This window comes from Simochromis diagramma, unplaced genomic scaffold, assembly GCF_900408965.1.
Source record: "Simochromis diagramma unplaced genomic scaffold, fSimDia1.1 OVJJ01000606.1, whole genome shotgun sequence".
NCBI classification, from domain to species: Eukaryota; Metazoa; Chordata; class Actinopteri; order Cichliformes; family Cichlidae; genus Simochromis; species Simochromis diagramma.
In genome coordinates, this window is record NW_024387233.1 from 891,265 (window position 1) to 910,779 (window position 19,515).

The 19,515-nt window shown below is 41.5% G+C and overlaps 2 protein-coding genes across 3 annotated transcripts in view; one reads left to right on the forward strand and one right to left on the reverse strand.

Moving 5' to 3' along the window:
- Nucleotides 1-19,515, forward strand: part of LOC120746939 (gastrula zinc finger protein XlCGF8.2DB-like) — a 175,440-nt gene that overhangs the window by 29,342 nt on the left and 126,583 nt on the right. The window lies entirely within an intron of this gene.
- On the reverse strand, nucleotides 1,038-17,820 carry LOC120746945 (zinc finger protein 239-like). 2 transcript variants are annotated; one of them, XM_040052533.1, is made up of 3 exons: nucleotides 17,798-17,820; nucleotides 1,847-3,029; nucleotides 1,038-1,495 (listed from the first exon to the last, which is right to left on the reverse strand). In XM_040052533.1, the coding sequence occupies exon 2, from the start codon at nucleotides 2,934-2,936 to the stop codon at nucleotides 1,848-1,850; it is 1,089 nt and encodes a 362-aa protein (XP_039908467.1). In that variant the 5' UTR covers nucleotides 2,937-3,029; nucleotides 17,798-17,820; the 3' UTR covers nucleotides 1,038-1,495; nucleotide 1,847. The 2 variants fall into 2 exon arrangements, with proteins under 2 accessions (XP_039908467.1, XP_039908466.1); XM_040052532.1 differs by having other exon boundaries at nucleotides 1,038-1,498.

Here is a 19,515-nt window from a genome sequence, read left to right on the forward strand (position 1 = left end):
TTTGTACTTAATGTTTGAGTTTAGGCTTTAGTAGTTTTTACTTCCTTCTTTGGTTTTTAGTTTACTAACAAACCAGACTACTGCCATGTTTGTTGTTTACAATTGTGGTTTGTTTAGTTACTCCTCGTGTGTCATAGTGGTCTGATCAGACTTTATATATACCCTTCTGTGCCATTTCATGTTTAGGTCAGTTATATTTCTTTGTGCAGTCATTTGGTTTGTTAAGTTTGCAGTTCTTTGCCTGAGTTCAGTTTTGTTTCTTTGACCTTTTTTATGAGCTCAACATTAATTACTTTTGTAAATATAATTTTTGGGTTAAATGAATAAAAACCCTGTTTTTCTAATAATTCCTGTGACTCCTGCTTTTTCAACTTGGTCTATCACACAGCCCTAAATATTTGTTTAATGTCCTGGTCAAATATTACTCCAAGGTGTTACTGGAGGCCAAGGTAATGCCATCCAGAGCAAGTATCTGGTTAGATACCACATTTCTAGGTATTTTAGGGCCACGTATAATCAGGAGCAGAAAGCTAGTTGTCACCCAGGTCTTTATATCAAGCTCTGCTGTGTTCAAGCTATTAATTACTGCGCGCAAGAGAACCACAACACACATCAAACATTAAAGTTCAGTTATGCCAGCTTTAACTTTGGGATGCCTCAGCTTCTCCTTTATACTCCTTTATACAACTCTCTGCATCAGGAAGGTCCTGCCACTGGTCATCCTGGGAGTTTCATCCTTCTACACCCTAACAGTTAGCAGATAACACAGTGAAGGATTGCCAAGCAGTTTTCATAAGGTCATGCTGACACATAATTTGACTATGACTTTAAACATTGGTAACTTCAGGTGTTGCTCTGATATACAGGAAATGACATCATGGCTCAAACTCTTTGTCAGTAAACAATTTCTTTATTTAACATGTAAAATTTTGGTTTAACTGTTGCAGGATCTCATAACGAACAAGCTGAAAAAGAACTGCAGAAAACATGGATCGATGCATTCATTAAAAACATGATAACAGGAAACAGATTTTTTGATTCAACTGCTGGAACAAAGCTAACCACTCAACATGAACACTACAGTAGAACAGTTTAGAAAGCTTAAAATGTAACGAGGCACATTTTCATTCATAGCTGCCTCATCAGATCTTTACAGGGGACTCTACCTGAACTCTGTCACAGTGTCTGCACTTGTATGGTTTCTCTCATGTGTGGACTCCCTTTTGAAGCTGATGAGCACTGATGAAGGATGACCAACACTGATCGGAGACGTGCTTTTTAACCCCACTGTGAAGGAGTTCATATTGTTTGAAGTCCTTTGAAGTGGTGAAGCCTCTCCCGCATTCTTTACAGTAGTTCATTTTGTCTCCAGTGTGTCTATGTTGATGTATTTTTAGGGTCTTTTGATGACTGAAAGTTTTTCCACAAAGGTCACAAAAAAGTCTTTCCCATAATGATGACAGGGTTGAGAACTGGATCCATCTGTGTCACTCTGCTTCTAAACAAAGACACAAACACAGTGTAAGTCAGTCCTTCAACATTTTCATCCTGAACATCGCCTGAAATAAAGAGCATCTCTGCCAAAGTCCAATTACATTTTACTGTTTACATTATCACACTCGGCTCAATTTAAATTGCTATAAAAACGATAAGAGTAAAACCATTAAATTAATACTAGTTTAATGCTACAATAACAATAATACAATTCTCAAACACTATCACTAAAAACCTGTGATTAGAGTCTGAATAATCATTCAGAGGTGTTTTTCCATGCAGTAAAATTGCTAACATGCTAACAGAAGTTGTTTCAAACAGTCGGGTTGACAAGATAAAAATATAAACATACCTCACAGTAACTGCACTTGTAGAGTCTTTCTGGTGTGGATCTTTTGGTGTGCTTTCAGGTAACGTGGAGATTTAAAAGTCTTCGCACACAAGTCACATTTATAAGGTGTCTCCTCAGAGTGGGTAAACATGTGTTGTTGTAAGTGTGTGCCTGATAAACATAGTTTACCACACTGATCACAGCTGTACACATCATGTCTGGTGTGAATGCGTAGGTGTATATTTCGGTTCTGTTTCAGGCTGAAGGTTTTTCCACAAATGTCACAGCTGTATGCTTTAATTCCAGAGTGGGTAACTAGATGACTCTGTAAGCTCCTACGCTGAGTAAAAGCTCTGCCACACTGATCACAGCTGTACGCTTTAACTCCACTGTGGATGAACTGGTGTGTTTTTAAGTATGAAGCTGAGGAAAAAGACCTTCCACAAATATCACACTTGAACGGTCTCTCTCCAGTGTGGATGAGTTGGTGTGTTTTTAAGCTTCCAGACTGAGTAAAAGACTTTCCACAGTCTCCACAGCTGAATGGTCTCTCTCCAGTGTGGATGAGTTGGTGGCTTCTTAAGCTTCCAGACACAGTAAAAGACTTTCCACAGTCTCCACAGCTGAACGGTCTCTCTCCAGTGTGGATGGCCTGGTGTGTTTTTAAGTTTCCAGACTGAGTAAAAGACTTTCCACAGTCTCCACAGCTGAACGGTCTCTCTCCAGTGTGGATGGCCTGGTGTGTTTTTAAGTTTCCAGAGTGGGTAAAAGACTTTCCACAGTCTCCACAGCTGAACGGTCTCTCTCCAGTGTGGATGAGTTGGTGTGTTTTTAAGTGTCCAGAGTGGGTAAAAGACTTTCCACAGTCTCCACAGCTGAACCGTCTCTCTCCACTGTGGATCAGTTTGTGTCTTTTTAAGTGTGAAGCATGCATAAAAGACTTTCCACAGTCTCCACAGCTGAACGGTCTCTCTCCAGTGTGGGTGAGTTGGTGTGTTTTTAAGTTTCCAGACTTGGTAAAAGACCTTCCACACTCATCACAGCTGAACGGTCCCTCTCCAGTGTGGATGACCTGATGCATTTTTAGGGAAGATTTTACGGTAAAACCCATCCCACACTAGTCACAGCTGTGTTTTTTCTCTCTCTTTCTTCTGTGAGGTTTGTCGGCCTCCTGAGAGCGCTGACTTCTCGCTCCACGTTGGTCCTGCAGTGACAGAGATACAAACAGAGGCAGTGAGTTGTGGGAAACACATTCTTCTAACCGGGCTTTTATTAGTGGTACTTTGTGCAAAGCTTTTGTTAAATAAGTAGTTATACTCATTTTCATACACACATTGCAAATGTGCTCATGAGAGATGGCATTGAGTCTTTTGAGGGTCAATGCAAACACGCTTCCAGACAAAGATAAATATTAGACTTGTTTCTAGGGCAAAGATTAGAGACATTTGGCCTGCAAAGTGCCCGTACACCTGTTCAGTGAGATGAGCACAGGATGTTTCAGAGACATGTATGAGGAGAAAATAACGGCAGGAAACACACAGAGTGTGAGACGTGAAGAGGGTTTTTAATTGTTATAGAAGTCAAGAGAGTTAAAAAAGGAAATGTGTCTAACTGTTTCTAACTGTAACTGGTGTATATTATATCTGCTAATAGAGCAGGGCGATATGGCCAAAAATATTTATCACGATATATATTTGAAAATTTGCGATAACAATATAACTGACGATATAATTGATGCGAGACAAACTACAACTCCACAACATTACTAGTGCAAAAAGACAACCTTCCTTTTATTTTCACTTAAACAAGAAGCTGGTTTTTATGTACATTAAAGCTTTATAAAAATGTAACAGTGCAAATGCAAATTCCTTGCTGAAAGTTTAACCAAAAGGCATTTCCAGTAGAAATGGGCTGACATATCCTGAGCATAACCATGTATAATATCCACTGAAGTTAAAAAGAGGTGCTTTGCAACATTAAACTGCAGTGTGCAGTACGCATTTTTCGGACCATAAGGTGCACGGGATTATAAGGCACTGCTATTTAGTTTCCTGTCTTCATTTATGTTGGAAGTGATAGCCGAGCTGTACGTTTGAATTTTTTCAGAAATCTCTCAGTCAGAACGTGCAATATCATGCTTAGGTAACTAGCGAAACTAGCGAGCTAACTTCCGCTAGCTTCCTGCTAACTTCTAACTCCGTTAAATGTAATAACTTTTGTTTTCATGGATGGCTGGAAGTTTATAAGAACTTTATAGTTACACCTGGTAAAGCAGCAATGCTGATCGTTTTATTAAAGATGAACGAATTTAGACAGTTTTTAACTCTCAGTGATGCTGCAGTGTTTGTTTGACCTGAAGCGTACAGAGTTTAGGACCCAGATTACTCCCAGATTTAAGAGCATCTTAGTCCGACAAATACGACAATAACAACGGCCGCTTGCATGTTCTGCAAAAAAAATTTTCTTTGTCGTGTATCTGACGGACAAACACCAAACCAGTTCCACATCACGGAAGTTGCACCATTTTTACAAACCAATTCTGGTTCATCTGTTTCACTCAACAATCGGCCATGTGCATATGAAAACAAAGGCACTGCGCATGAGCGTTTTACTCCCATTCTGTCGCGATATTTCATTTTCCTATCGTTGCCTAACATTATACCGGTATTACCGTGAACGGTATAATATGGCCCAGCCCTATCTGCTAACGTATTGTGAGGCTGGACCTTAATATACAAAAATAGTGTGATGTCTGCTTCCTTGTTGAGTGGCGCTGCAGATCTCTCCCGCGTACGTGTAATCAATAAATCATTGTTTGACTGGACTTCTAACAATGATTTGAGAGAGACGTAAAGCTAGTGTATAAGTTCATCTTTGATGGTTTGTAAAGCATTCCCACGTTAAGCTTAACAACCGATATATGGAGCGACTGCCTCTCTCTCTCCCTCTGCTGTTGCTACTTCAATCATGAAACTGCTTAATGATCAGCTTTTCTGTCGCGAGTCCGTCTCTCTTCTTTATGTTTGGCCCACTTTGCGCCAGAAAGAGGAAACCAGCGGCTGAACAACTTCGCACTCTCCCTGTAATGGATGCTCCCGTGTGTTTCAATCAATCAGTCTTTATTTATAAAGCACAATGTAGCACAAAGTGCTTTACATAGTTAAAAGCAGCCCACCCCACCCTCTAACTCACTCCCCACACTCTCATTAACATAAATGATGTGAATACACACATTTCTCCCCCCCCCACACACACACACACTTAAAGAGTAAAATTGGGCTGGGTTCACATGAGCCCGGTGAGGAAACACTATCACAGGGAGCCGTCTGCACCGGGAGCCGGTCACAGACCGCAGCCTCCAGGCTGGGCACACAGCAGGAGGGAGGCAAAGAAGCCCCCCAGCCAGGCTGAGAGGACCCCCAGAGCCCCAGCAGCCACGGTCGATCACAGCCCCGGTGCAGAGAGCCCCCTCCGAGGAAACACTGGAGATATGACAATAGGATATATACAGGATAAAACGATAAAATAAATAAGAACGGGATACAATATAAATATAAATAGAGTAAGAAGATTAAAAAATGAATAAGAATAAAATCAATAAATATTAGGTAAAGCCTAAATTAATAATAGAATAACAGGATAGAATAAATAAGCATAAAATAAATAAACGTTAGGTAAAAGCTAAATTAAAAAGGTGGGTCTTGAGCCTGTTCTTAAAAACATGTATGTTCTCTGCGGCCCTGAGCTCCTCCGGCAGGCTGTTCCACAGACGAGGACCGTACCACTGAAAAGCTGCCTCTCCGTGAGTATGTGTCCTGACTTTAGGAACGATCAAAAGGCCAGCACCAGAGGACCTCAGGGTCCGCGAGGGTTCGTATGGTAAAAGCAGATCTGAGAGATAAGAAGGCCCGAGACCATTAAGACATTTAAAAACCAGTAAAAGAACTTTAAAATCGATCCTGAAACACACGGGGAGCCAGTGCAGCGATTCTAAAACCGGTGTAATGTGGGCCCGCCCTCTGGTCTTCGTCAGCACACGAGCTGCAGAGTTTTGCAAAAGTTGTAAAGGTGAAATATTCTTTTTGGGGAGACCAGAGAGCAGGGCATTACAGTAATCAATGCGACTGGTAATAAAAGCATGCATCAGCATCTCCGTGTTGGCCTGAGAGAGAATAGGGCGGACTCTGGCTATATTTTTTAGATGATAAAATCCAATTTTGGTTACATGTTTAATATGTGGGATAAAACCAAGCTCAGAGTCAAAAATAACACCCAGGTTTTTCACTTGTAGCGAAGGACATAGTGAAAATGCCTCTAATTTAGACAAGAGTTTCTCTCTCTGAGCCTCAGGACCGACGATTAAAACTTCAGTTTTGTCCTGGTTAAGCTGTAAAAGGTTTTCTGCCATCCAAGATCTTATATCTAGAATACAGTTAAAAAGGGCATCCTTTGGTCTGGTGTCATCAGGAGACACGGAGATGTACAGCTTACAGTTTGCGTACTAGTATGCTCTCGACTAATGTGTGGTAGAGGTAGCACTTTTATTTTTCATATTCTAAATAAATGAGTACTTTTGGAAAGTCAGAAACTGTTGCTCATTCGCTATCCACCCGCACACCTCCGCGGCTGGCTTCATCTCCACCGCAAGTTACAGTGTGCGAAAGCAAATGTGGCAGGCCTCAAAGACAATGGGTGGTTTGCGCAACAAAAGCAGGAGAATCGAGCACATGACTTGTAAAAATCTCAGCAGGGGTGATTAACACCTCGGGACTTGCACCAGAAAATAAACTCAGTGATTTTAGTAGGTGTTGGGTTCAAGGGTTAGTAAATCTAGTGTTGAAGTTAGCTCGGTGCTTACCTTTAGATGAGCCCACAAACCGAGAGAAACTCCGCGATGAAGCTGCAACTCTTTCCAAACACAGGAAACAGATCAGGGAGCAGAGACCCACGTGGTTCACACTGATCTCAGCTACGATCCAGGAGACAAGGGTGGGCAGATGATGCAGATATCGATCCAAACGGTGGTAGTGGTTTACGATCGATGCTTACTCGCTGCGGATGAAGAAGCAGCTGTCTGTGCGAACACCTCTTCTTATGCGGCAGACTCACTTTGCTCCGCCCCCTTCTTCTGCCCTGCTCGGATTTGATACTGTGCCGTCACGTGACTCGGCTACACACAGAAAACCCATTTGGACTGCAGAGAGAGAGAAACAGGAGCAACATGTGGAGATATTTTACGGCTGTAAATGAAAATGCTGGAGAACCGCTGGAAGGCTTGTCAGCACCTAAAGCCACAGGAGACCACACAAGCTGTAGAGTTCAGCTTATTTTTTCACACCCCAATTAAATACTTTGACTGAATTCTCACTGGACACACACAAACTGGCCCAGCGTTCATATCAGGCCCGCGAGATCATTTTATATAGGTTATTTTTAATTACTGTTATGCATGGCCCGACGATATCAGGTGCTATTAACACACAAACAACAGATCCTGTAACGCAGCGCTGCAGCCTCTTTCCCAGACGTTAGGCTACCTGGCAACATTCCCGCGCCAATCAAGTCAAACTTCTGTTATTGCGAAGCTAGCCCCTCACAATGGCAAAGAAAAAAGTTATTTCTGAAAATGGAGCCTTTCAGCACCGGTGGGAGACTGAATGTATGTTTCCAGACATTGCTGGTAAACCAGCAGTTTACATTGGTAGTAAACTGGTAAATCACATGGTGAAGCTGTTGTGAAAGCAAATTTTATTGTAGCAGAGGAGACAGTCAAATCAGCCCGGTACCACTCTGATGAAGCTGTGCGATGCTATCCAGACAAAACGCAGATTTTGGCAAATGTGAGCCTGAGGAGAAATACGATTGCTGATCGGGTTTGTGAGATGGCCACTGATTTAGGAACACAGTTTTGTGAAAGAAGCAAAAACTTTATTGCATACTCTCTTGCTGTGATGAACGTACAGACATGATGGACATTGCACAGCTGGCCATCTTCATCAGTGGAGAGGAAATATTGAACATTAAATCGAAGCACGGGACAACGACAGGAAAAGACGTTTTTAAAAACGTATGTCAAAGTGTAACCGACATGAAACTGCCCTGGGACAAACTTGTTGGACTTACAACAGATGGAGCGCCGGTGTTGTGCAGTGAAAAAAAGTGGACAAGTCGGCAGAATGAGAGTAAAGATGCAGGAGGAGAAATGTACCGGTGAGTTAACAGCAGATCACACACCAGGAAAGGCTGCGTGGTAAAGTCCTAAAATGGAGCATGTAATGATCACCGTAACGCCGACCGTAAATTTTATCTGAGCTGAAGGTTTAAATCACCGTCAATTTCAGTCTTTTATGTGGGAAATAGATTCAGAGTTTGCCGACATTCCCTATCATACAGAGGTCCGTTGGCTGAGTTGGGGAAAAGTTCTTAATAGTGTTTTTGTGCTCAGCAAGGAAATCTGTCAGTTCATGAACATGACATGTATGATGCGGTGAAGGCATTTCAAGTGAAGCTGTCACAAATGCACCAGTGCAACTTGCCTCACTTTCACTGTTGCCAAGTAATGTTGAACCATGTCGGCGCACTTTGCTGATAAACTGAGCGCACTGCGCACTGAGTACGCACGGCGCTTTGGTGACTTTGAAGCACACAAAGAGAATTTCGAGCTGCTTCGCAACCCATTTACGTGAAAACTGCACCTGTGCAGATTCAGATGGAGTTCCACTGTAATGGGACCCTCAAGGCAAAGTATGACACTGAATGGCCCGCACAGTTTATTAGTTCCATTCCTGAAGTAATGCCCCAGCTCTTTACATGCGGCTCCAACCTTGTGTATGCTTTCATTTATTTAATCTGGGGTTTTTGGCAGCATGTTCATATTTCTAACTTGCATAATTTTGACAGGATATATTTTTATGAAGAGCAAAATATATAAAGTTAAAGTTGATTTTTTAAGCTTATTTTTTTTCCGGAATAATATTCCCGTCTGTTTTTATTCATATTTATGTTTAAAAAATTGTTTAAGTGTGTTCAAAAAATGTTTTATCTTGTTTGGCCTGCGACCTAAAGTGTGCCTTGAGTTTTGGCCCCCTGTGCAGTTGAGTTTGACACCCCTGCTGTAGAGAAACTCTGGGTTTGTGTGCTGACGAGCATCACTCACGGTACGTTACGAAAGCTCACTCATACCTTTCCTCATGTGACAAATTCAAAAAGATGCTGAAACCTTTAGAACATCATAAACTACACATTGTTGTACTCTTTTAGGATGGAACAGCTTTCAGATTTGTTTACTCTTAAAGAATAAACGATGTTTTTAAGAATTTTGCATTCAAGAGGAGAATGTTTAAATAAGTCATGTAAATGAGAATTACAAAATTGGTGGCTGCAGTATAAACAAATTGGTGTATCTTAAAAATAAAACTATGAAGACACTCAAAATTAATTTCGTCTGGTTGGAAGCACACAAACTGTTTCATGCAACTTTTTTACATTTACAATTTTGAGGGATGAACCTCTGAAATTTCTTTAACTAGAAATGTGTGTAAAAATACCACTTTTGCAATTTATGTAGTTACTGTTGACTTAATGCATACATATGATTAAAATGTGGGATATAATGGTTGTATTGATGTATAGCAACTTGAAATGCTCCCAGAAATGGAAGTACAACATGTAAAAATATAAAGATAAGCTCAGGCAGACTTGGTTCTGTGGTAGGTCTAAAGGGTTAAACTGCTTCCTCACATCTGCTTCATGAATATGAAGGGTTGTAGTGGGAGATCCTCATAGCTGTGGAGTGAGGAGGGGGCTCCTGTGGGTGAAGTCTTTGATGGTGGTGATGGCTCTGTGCTGGTGGGAGTGGGGAGGTGGGGGGATGATGTCTCTATTGTTGGGGAAGGTGGAGATGTCAAGGCTGCTTGATGTCTCATCAAACCGGCAGTAAAAGTCGTTGAGGGCTTTGGCCAACAGCAAGTCGTCAGTGGAGTGGGGCTGTGTGCTTATATCCTTACTCTCATTTCCCTTAGCGTATCTGTAACATGCAACTTCTGTCGGTGCTGTGCTACTGGAAACTGAATTTCCCGGAGGAACCGACCCGAGGGATTAATAAAGTTCCATCCATCCATCGGACATTTGCACACATGCTTAAGAACTGCATTGACCCCATTTCCTCCAAAGTAAAATTCTAGCTGCACATGCCCATGAACATTTCTCCCACTGAAATGAGAGCCAGCACTGTTTTGCAGTATGTTTTAGATTACAATGTTTTGAGTTTGTCATACATATTTACTGCACAGTTTAAAGCATTTCTGAATATTGAGTCTTTTTTGTGGTGAATTGTTTGTACCAAAATAATTGATTCTGTTCATCTGGACGTGGCGTTTTCAGTGTTGCAAGTGACTTCTTCAATCTCAGCTGACTGCAGGTTTCCCAAACCTAGTAAACACTACATTTGCACAATGATGAAAACAGCCCACTGAATGAACAATGAGCTGTAAGATAAGTTTCTTCATCATTAATATGCAAATCATTACCATTGATCAACAGCCACAGATCAAATTCCATGAGTACCATTCACAGAGAGTTGGGGAATGGCTGCAATCCCAGCTTTGTAAGATGGTGAAAGATGTACCCTCAGGGTTAGTGGCTCCAGATTGGATCATGGAGGTAGTGGACCCCCTGCCCTGCAATAATACATACAAAACCCAACAATCCCTTTGGTGACAGTGGGAAGGAAAACCTCCCTTTTAATAGGAAGAAACCTCCGGCAGAACCAGGCTCAGGGAGGGGCGGCCATCTGCCACAGGCGGTTGGGGTGAGAGAAGGAAAACAGGAGAAAAGACATGCTGTGGAAGACAGAGATTAATAACAAGTATGATTCAATGCAGAGAGCTCTATTAACACATAGTGAGTGAGAAAGCTGACTGAGGAAGAAATACTCAATATGTCAATGGAAAATTGTACTTATTAGTCAGTATAATCTTTTAGTGATATAAGTTCGCATATGGTAGAATACTGCATGTAGTTATTTGTATTAGGAAATATTCAACCATGTATGCTTAGAGGCATATAATCAATTGTGTAGTGATAGGATGTGTGATCTCTAGCAAGCTGCAAAAGGCTTGGTGTGCACTCCAGGAATGCACCCCCACGTCCTGGGAGCATGAGAGAGGTCGTACCTTGTCTTATTGTTTTACGGCAGGATTAACGTAGTTACGTCTGTTTTAGTTTAAGTGCTTCTTTACATATAGATGAACTGCTGGACTTCCTCACCATGTCATCTAGGGTGAACCATCTAGGGTGAGGGGGAGACTACCCTCTTCCTGACCAAGGATGTTTCCTTTTGTGCTTTTATGTTATATGACCCTTTGGTCAGCAGGACACACACACACACACACACACACACACACACACACACACACACACACACACACACACACACACACACACACACACACACACACACAGAAGTATAAATAAAGACCGGGGCAGTTTCTTAGCGCGAGTCTCAGTTTTGGAGACTGCCCTTACTAGCAAGAAGTTGAGACCCATCAGTCCAGGCAACATTTTTCAATCTGCATTTGCAAATCAAACCACAACTTTAAAAGATCATTTTCCAAAATTAATCTTTTTATATCTCAAACACAAATCAGAATTTTTGATACCTACAGCAACTTTGTTAAAATAGAAAAGATTTTAAAGATCTTATTTTTTCATAAATTTCAGGTCAGGATTTTCAGTAAGCTGCAGGAACCCTGTTCAGTGTCAGAACAGCCAAGTCTCCTCTGATAAACCTCCATCTGTGTCACTGAGAACATTTGTCATGTCAGTTTTTGGTTTGATATACAGGAAATGACATCATGGATCAAACTCTTTGTCATTAAACTATTTCTTTATTTAACATTTCAAATTTTGGTTTAACTGTTGAAGGATTTCATAACACAAACAACCTGAACAAAAAAAAAAAAAAACCACCCAACAAAAACACATGGATCAAAATACATTCAATAAAAACATAAGAGGAAACAGATTTTTTGATTCAACTGCTGGAACAAAGCTAACCACTCAACACCAACACTACAGTAGAACAGTTTAGAAAGCTTAAAATGTAACGAGAGGCACATTTTCATTCATAGCTGCCTCATCAGATCTTTACAGGAGATTCACTCTGAACTCTGTGGAGCCTGATCTCAAGGGTTTTAAGTCTGACCCTGAACCCAGACGAGGATCTTTCTGTCTCTGCAGATTCACTGTGATGGGAGTGATTTCAGTCCTGCATGATCACGCTGATGTTTGCACAGAGCAGACAATGTGGTGAATTTTTTGGCACATTGGTAACAGTGAAACAGTTTATTAGTAACGTGGGATCGTTTGTGTTTGGAGTATGAACTGAAATTCCTGAAGCTCTTGTCACACTGGTCACAGCTGTAGTTTCCTTCCATGTGTGTCCGTTCATGACAGTTACGATTAGCTGAATGTGAGAAGCTTTTGTCACAGTGTCTGCACTTGTATGGTTTCTCTCCTGTGTGGACGTGTTTGTGTCTTTTAAGCTCACCTGCAGAGGTGTAGGATGACCCACACTGATCACAGAGATGCTTTTTGACCCCACTGTGAAAGAGTTCGTGTCGTTTTAAGTCACGTTTTGTGGGGAAGCCTTTCCCACATTCTTTGCAGTAGTTCATTTTGTCTCCAGTGTGTCTACGTTGATGTAGTTTTAGGGTGTTTGAATGACTGAAAGTTTTTCCACAAAGGTCACAACGAAAGTCTTTCCCACCACCACAGCGACGACAGGGTTGAGAACTGGATCCATCTGTGTCGCTCTGCTTCTAAACAAAGACACAAAGACAGTGTAAGTCAGTCCTTCAACACTTTCATCCTGAACGTCGCCTGAAATAAAGAGCATCTCTGCAGACGTCCAATTACATTTTACTCCTTCAGTTAACAGTTTACTGGGCTATACAAACACACACTGTGGTACCACACCCTTGTGAGCATCAGTTGAACAGTATTGTATCTAACCAGATTCTTACTCTCGGTGGCATTACCTTGGCCTCCAGTAACACTGTGGGGAACTTTGGACTCAGTTTGGACCAGGACAAATTCTGTCGCCTCTTTGGTGACATCTGCTGTTCACAATATGTAGAGCAGCTTGAATCTACAAATTATGAAGTGCTTCCTTGTAATTACCCACGCTGCAGAGCTCAGTCCCGTCGACTGAGTTTTATAGAGTGGGCAATTATAAGGAAACACTTCAGTAACTTCCAGTAACGCTGTGAGGAACCTTGGAGTCCTTTTGACCAGGATATGTCCTTCAATGCACATTAAACAATTCATTATTATCAGGATGTCCTAAAAACTCGCTGAAAAGCCTTCAGTTAATCCGAAATGCTGCAGCAAGAGTCCTGACAGGGACTAGAAAGAGAGAGCAGACTTCTCCTTCATTGGCTTCCTGTTTAATCCAGAATTGAATTCAAAATCCGGTCTTAAATAATCAGGCCCCATATTATTTTAATGACCTTGTAGTATCATATCACCCTGTTAGAGCACTTTGCTCTAAGCCTTACTTGTTGTTCCTACAGTATTTAAAAGTAGAATGGAAGGCAGATCGTTCGGTTTCAGGCTCCTCTTCTGTGTAACCAGCTTCCAGTTTGGATTCAGGAGACAGACACTATCTCTACTTTTAAGATTAGGCTTAAAACTTTCCTTTTTGCTAAAGCATATAGTTAGGGCTGGACCAGGTGACCCTGAATTTACAGTCATGTTTTCATTTTTACATACTGTATTAACACAACTGATCTAAAGGTCAGACAAAAACATAAGATCAGAGTAGTAAACGTTATATTTTTTACTGTAACAACCACAACCATGTTTAATGAATCATATTTCATAACTTTAAATGCAAATATAAATTGTCAATTTTAAAATCCTACGCACAAGTTTTGCAAACAACAAAGTTATTTGCATCCATTTACCTTTTATCCTGATTTTATAAATAACCACTTCAAACTATTTAAGAACAATCAGCTGTTCTTCAATAAGATGCCACACAAATTATTTGTGCCACTCCAAAAATTTCTGTCCACTATAAAGGAAACATCACAGCCTGATACCTGCAGGTCTGACAGCAGCAGCTGTATCACTCCTGTTTCTACCTGGAGACAGCAGTCGCCTCATTGTTCTGACACACAACACAAAACTATCCACAACACTACACAAGACAACACATTAACTACACACTCCAAACACGCTAAACATCACAAATCTCTCACGACTCAAAACTCTCTCTCTCCCTCTCTCTCGCACATAGAGGGTCATATGATTGTTGGGCTTTTCTCTGTATGTACTATTGTAGGGCAGGGGTCGGCAACCGTAGGCACGTGTGCCACAGTTGGCACACGAAGGGTTAACTGATGGCACGACCAATGCTGGACTGGCCATCGGGCATTTGCTCGGTGGCCTGGTAAGTTTTTTTCCCCTTTGTAACGGTATAAACAATGAAAGGTGGTGGATTGGCCAGATGCTGTAAAAATAACTCAGTTGTTTGGTGGTGGCTGTGGCGGAGCTTCCTCAGATTCAGTAAAATTAGCAAGTGGTGGAGGCCAGCGGGTGGATGAGGGAAAGGGGAGGCAGGAGGAGGAGAGACCCGAGGCGGCCGCCGGTCCGAGTGTCAGGTGAACTGAGCTTCAGGTAAGAAGTTAAGACCTGCAGTCTATCTGGGTCAGATATAAACCAAGTTTAGGTGGAGTTTATTTTCGTTGTGCTGACTTTTTACAGTCAGTTACAATAACTCGTACTGCGTGCTAGCTAGCATGACGGAGTTCCTATACAGCTGGGTGGGTGCTTTGATGTTAGTGATACCATAGTGAACTGTATTTTATTCATAAGGTTAGTTAGTAGAGTTGCCTGTAAAAAGACGAATCGTCCCTCATTCAGAGAAATTATTACGCGTTTCGTATTGAGGTGAAAAGGAACAGAGTTTGTCCCGAACTTCAGCTAGAAAGAAAAAAAGACACAAAGATTGATTTATTCTGTCGTTACGCTGCACAGCTGCCGCTTCTTCTCTCATTCTCCTCCTTCCCTCTCCTGTTGCTACTTCAATCATGAAACTGATCAATGATCAGCTGATTGGCTTTCCTCTCTTGTTTGTTTATCGCCCACTTTGCGCCAGAGAGGGGAAACCAGCGGATGTCGCGCTAAACAACAGCAGCACGTTTAAGCTCGATCAGCTGTTGTTAGAATTTATTTAATATTACTTTCTAGTATCAGCTGATGTTTGCAGGAGCCACAGCTGTAAAAGCTGCTGGTCATGATGTCGGTTTGGATATGTGGTGAGAGGGAAACATGCAGATGAAACCAGGAGATGTCCTTACTGAATCATCAGAGCTGAACAGGTGATGGAGAAACAGGTTTACCTTTTAGGTGACATGAATGAGTTGAAGTTATGAACTGTTTCTGAGAGACAAATAACACCAGGATCCTTTTCTAAGTAACTGACAGCTGGTAACTGTGCAGGGTCTACCTTACAACATAAAGCACCTTCAGGGAACTACTGTTGTGATTTGGCGCTATATAAATAAAACTGAATTGAATACCACGAAACTACGTGAAATTTAAATAACACCATCATATCAGTTTTCAGCACTTTCAGTTTAGTTTTTTAGGATCATTTAAACAAAAATGATAACTGAAATGAAAATCTGAATAATCACACAACACCGTCTCTCCATTCTGTAGAACTCTGCTTATTAAATTGTGTTAGCAACATGCTAACACGGTTTAATGAGCAGAGTTGTTCCAAACAGTCAGGCTAAAATGACACGATAAAAATATAAATACATACCTCACAGTAACTGCACTTGTAGAGTCTCTTTCTGGTGTGGATCTGTTGGTGTTGTCTCAGGTAATGTGGAGATTTAAAAGTCTTCTCACACAGGTCACATTTATAAGGTCTCTCCTCAGTGTGGGTAAACATGTGGCGTTTTAACTGTGTGTGTTTAGCAAACTCTTTGCCACACTGTTCACAGCTGTACACATCATGTCTGGTGTGAATGCGTAGGTGTGTATTTCGGCTCTGTTTCAGGCTGAAAGATTTTCCACAAATGTCACAGCTGTATGCCTTAATTCCAGAGTGGGTAACTAGATGATTCTGTAAGCTCCTACGCTGAGTAAAAGCTCTGCCACACTGATCACAGCTGTACGCTTTAACTCCACTGTGGATGACTTGGTGTTTTTTTAGACCATTCTTCCGAGAAAAAGTCTGTCCACACTCGTCACAGCTGAACGGTCTCTCTCCAGTGTGGATGACCTGATGGTTTTGAAGTGAAGCCTTCCTAAGAAAATCCTTCCCACACTCGTCACAGCTGTACGCTTTAACTCCACTATGGATGAGTTGGTGTTTTTTTAGACTACCCTTCCAGGAAAAACTCTTTCCACACTCGTCACAGCTGTATGCTTTAACTCCACTATGGATGAGCTGGTGTGCTTTTAAGCTTCCAAACTGGGTAAAAGACTGTCCACAGTCATCACAGCTGAACGGTCTCTCTCCAGTGTGGATGAGTTGGTGGGTTTTTAGTGAATCCTTCTTAGTAAAATCTTTCCCACACTCATCACAGCTGTATTTCTTCTCCCCCTTTCTTCTGTGAGGTTTGTCGGCCTCCTGAGAGCGCCGACTTCTCGCTCCATGTTGGTCCTGCAGTGACAGAGATACAAACACAGGCAGTGAGTGAAATGTAGGGCTGAGCATCATCACTGATTTCGATTTGGGGAAATCTTGCCTCAGACAATCAGAAATATTAGAATTCTGATCACTATGTACTTATCAGTACATATCTGTATTTTATATTTCTAAAATGAAAGCTGACATGTGTGAGACTTCATCAGAGGTGTAAGCATCACAGCAGATGCCTTTGTGTCAAAGTAACTGAGGATAAAACAGAAAAACATGAAGGAGAATTTTCTGGCCTGGGTTTAAAAATATTCTGCAGTGGATCAAACACGAAAGAAAACCATTAATCAACATATGCACATTACCTGATGCTGCTGAAGTGAAGCAGAGCAAAGTTACAGAGGATTTATTAGAGACACGGCTAAACGTTTTGCATAATTTTAAAAAGTTTACATTTGTTCTGTATTGAACAGCAGAAATTAGGCTTTGTTGCTGGGAGTGAAAAAACAAAAAACAGCACCCGACAGAGCTGTAAACAATGGAGAGAGAGAGAATTCTGCTGGTTTAATAAATTTTATTTTGGAGAGAGACAAAACCTGCAGCTTCAGAATCTAGCGCCGAAAAAGACGTAAACACAAAGAGCGGACCGGCAAACGCATCAGAATCAGTGAGCTGCCGGCTTTCTCACCCGACGTCGAGTCCATGTCATGTACCTGCTCTCATTTGCTGTTTTAGCTGTTTTGTGAAATTTTCCGAGGTTTAACCTGAGATTCTGGCGTTTTGGGCAAAATTAATTTATATTTAAAAATCAAGTCAGGATTTTAATGAATCGATATCATGTTATCCAAGCTACAATAAATTTTAATCGATAATCAAAACCCAGTGAAATGCAGTCGTGGAACAAACTGTCATTACTTGCTTTTCAACAGTCCTCTTTGGTGACATCTGCTGGTCAAAATATGAAGAGCAGCTTGAATCTACAAATTATAATGAAGCACTTCATTATGTTTAGTATCATGTGACAGTTCTGTCTGATATCAGGCTACTGTTGTGTTGCTTTGCACGTGTATTTTTTGTGTGATTAAAAAGGTTTTGAAATTTCATTAATAAATAATTTTGATGAATATCCTTATTTAAACATGTGCTCTGGTGTGGTTTCTCTTTGCTTGTGACTTCTTGATGTTTGTAAACATAATAGATATAAAATAAAAACATAGTACATAATAAAATACAACACAGTCATATAACAGGTTGGGAGGATGAGAGTTTTAGACGTGACTGATTATTTGGTGAAACTGTGATATTTTCCTCACCTTCTGTGTTGAGCTCATTGTTTCCTCTGTAGTGACTCAGCTGAGTCCAGATGGCTGAAAATGTTCCTCTGCTGCTCCGTCAGACTCTTCTCCTCCTGCTGATCAGCTGGGACACAAAACAGATCTTTGTTAGGCTCCACACTGCACTGAAGAGTCAAAGTGTCTCATATGTTCATCTGACAACACAAAGTACAAATTTCACTCTGATTGCTTGTAGAAATCTTGTGAGACGTGTTGTGCTGCAAAGTGAGGAAACTCTCTCACTCACTTATACTTCAGGAGGAACTTTGTGACATTGGCTCTAATATTCTAAGCAGCCCTTTACTATGACAGGGCCAGAAAGTCCTATTTGAAGGTTTGGGAGAAGGACCATGTTAAAGGTGGATTGGGGTTTATACACTTTGTTATGATACAGGTAAGGCTGTAAGAGCCTGAGAAGGTGTCCTGAATGAACCTCTAAAACCAGTTTTCAGCTAACGACTCTGCTTCAGTCTGGAAAACAGCAACTACAAGTTTAAAGACTCCATCAACAATTCAGACCCAGCAACAGCCTGAACAGCTCCTCCTGTGGTTTCCACAAACAGGGACAGACCTGTTACTCCCCCACCCCACACTTTCACTCCTTCAGCCCCCCAGTCCCACCACCTCCACCATGCAAACGGACTCTTTAACATACAGACCCCAACAAAGCAGCTGAACCAGACTCAGTGTCTCCATCATAAACCATACAGTTGGTTTACACAGCTTTGTGTATGTATGTGTAATGTGTATATAGACACGTGTGTGTGTGTTTTTTTACATTGCTGTGCTTGAGAGCCTCCATCTACCGGAACGAAATTCCTTGTATGTGTCTGCACATATACTTGGCCAATAAACACGATTCGGATTCTGATGTTCATCTGACAACACAAAGTACAAACTTCACTCTGATTGGTTGTAGAAATCTTGTGAGACTGGACATGGAGAAGCTGCATTCAGCTTTTATGCTCCATATATCTGGAACAAACTCCCAGAAAGCCTCAGACCAGCTGAAACACTCAGTTTATTTAAATCCAAGTTGCAGACTCACCTGTGCTCAGCTGCATTTGAATAAAGCACCAAATCTGCACGGTTTTACTTTTAAGCTTAAATTTCAAAACCTACATTTTAACTACTGATTTTATGTACTGCCCCCCCCCCCCCTTTTTAAATCATGCTTTTTATTTTTTTGTTTTTTAATGTCTCTGAAAAGCACTTGTGCTATATAATGAATGAATGAAACAGCTTTTATCTGTCACTAGCAGGTTGCCCTGCAGCGAGATGGAAACCCCCCCCCCCCCCCCCCCCCCGCCTCGTGTTCCCAGGGGGCAACAAGCATCGAAGGCGTTGGAAAGGGAGGGGGGATGAGTGAGTGCTTATCAGTGTAAGTGTATGTGTGTGCGTGTCCATAGTTTAGCTGAGACAGTGTCCTTCGGCCTATCAGGCTAAGTAAACAGTCCTCCAGCCAACCCAGGTGGGCTTGCATGGGACGGAAAGAACACAGTCGTTATCAGGGAGTGATTGTTCGGCTCCGGCCTTGGGCCTGCAGCTGGCGCCATGATGGGGGTCTGCAATCTCGATGTTGATTTTGTAAATTTCCATGCGAGCAGCCCAGGAGAATTTTCAGGCTGCCCTAACACTCTAAATAAACTTGCCTTGCCTATAGAAAGAAAACTGAACAGAACATCTGAATTCACTTG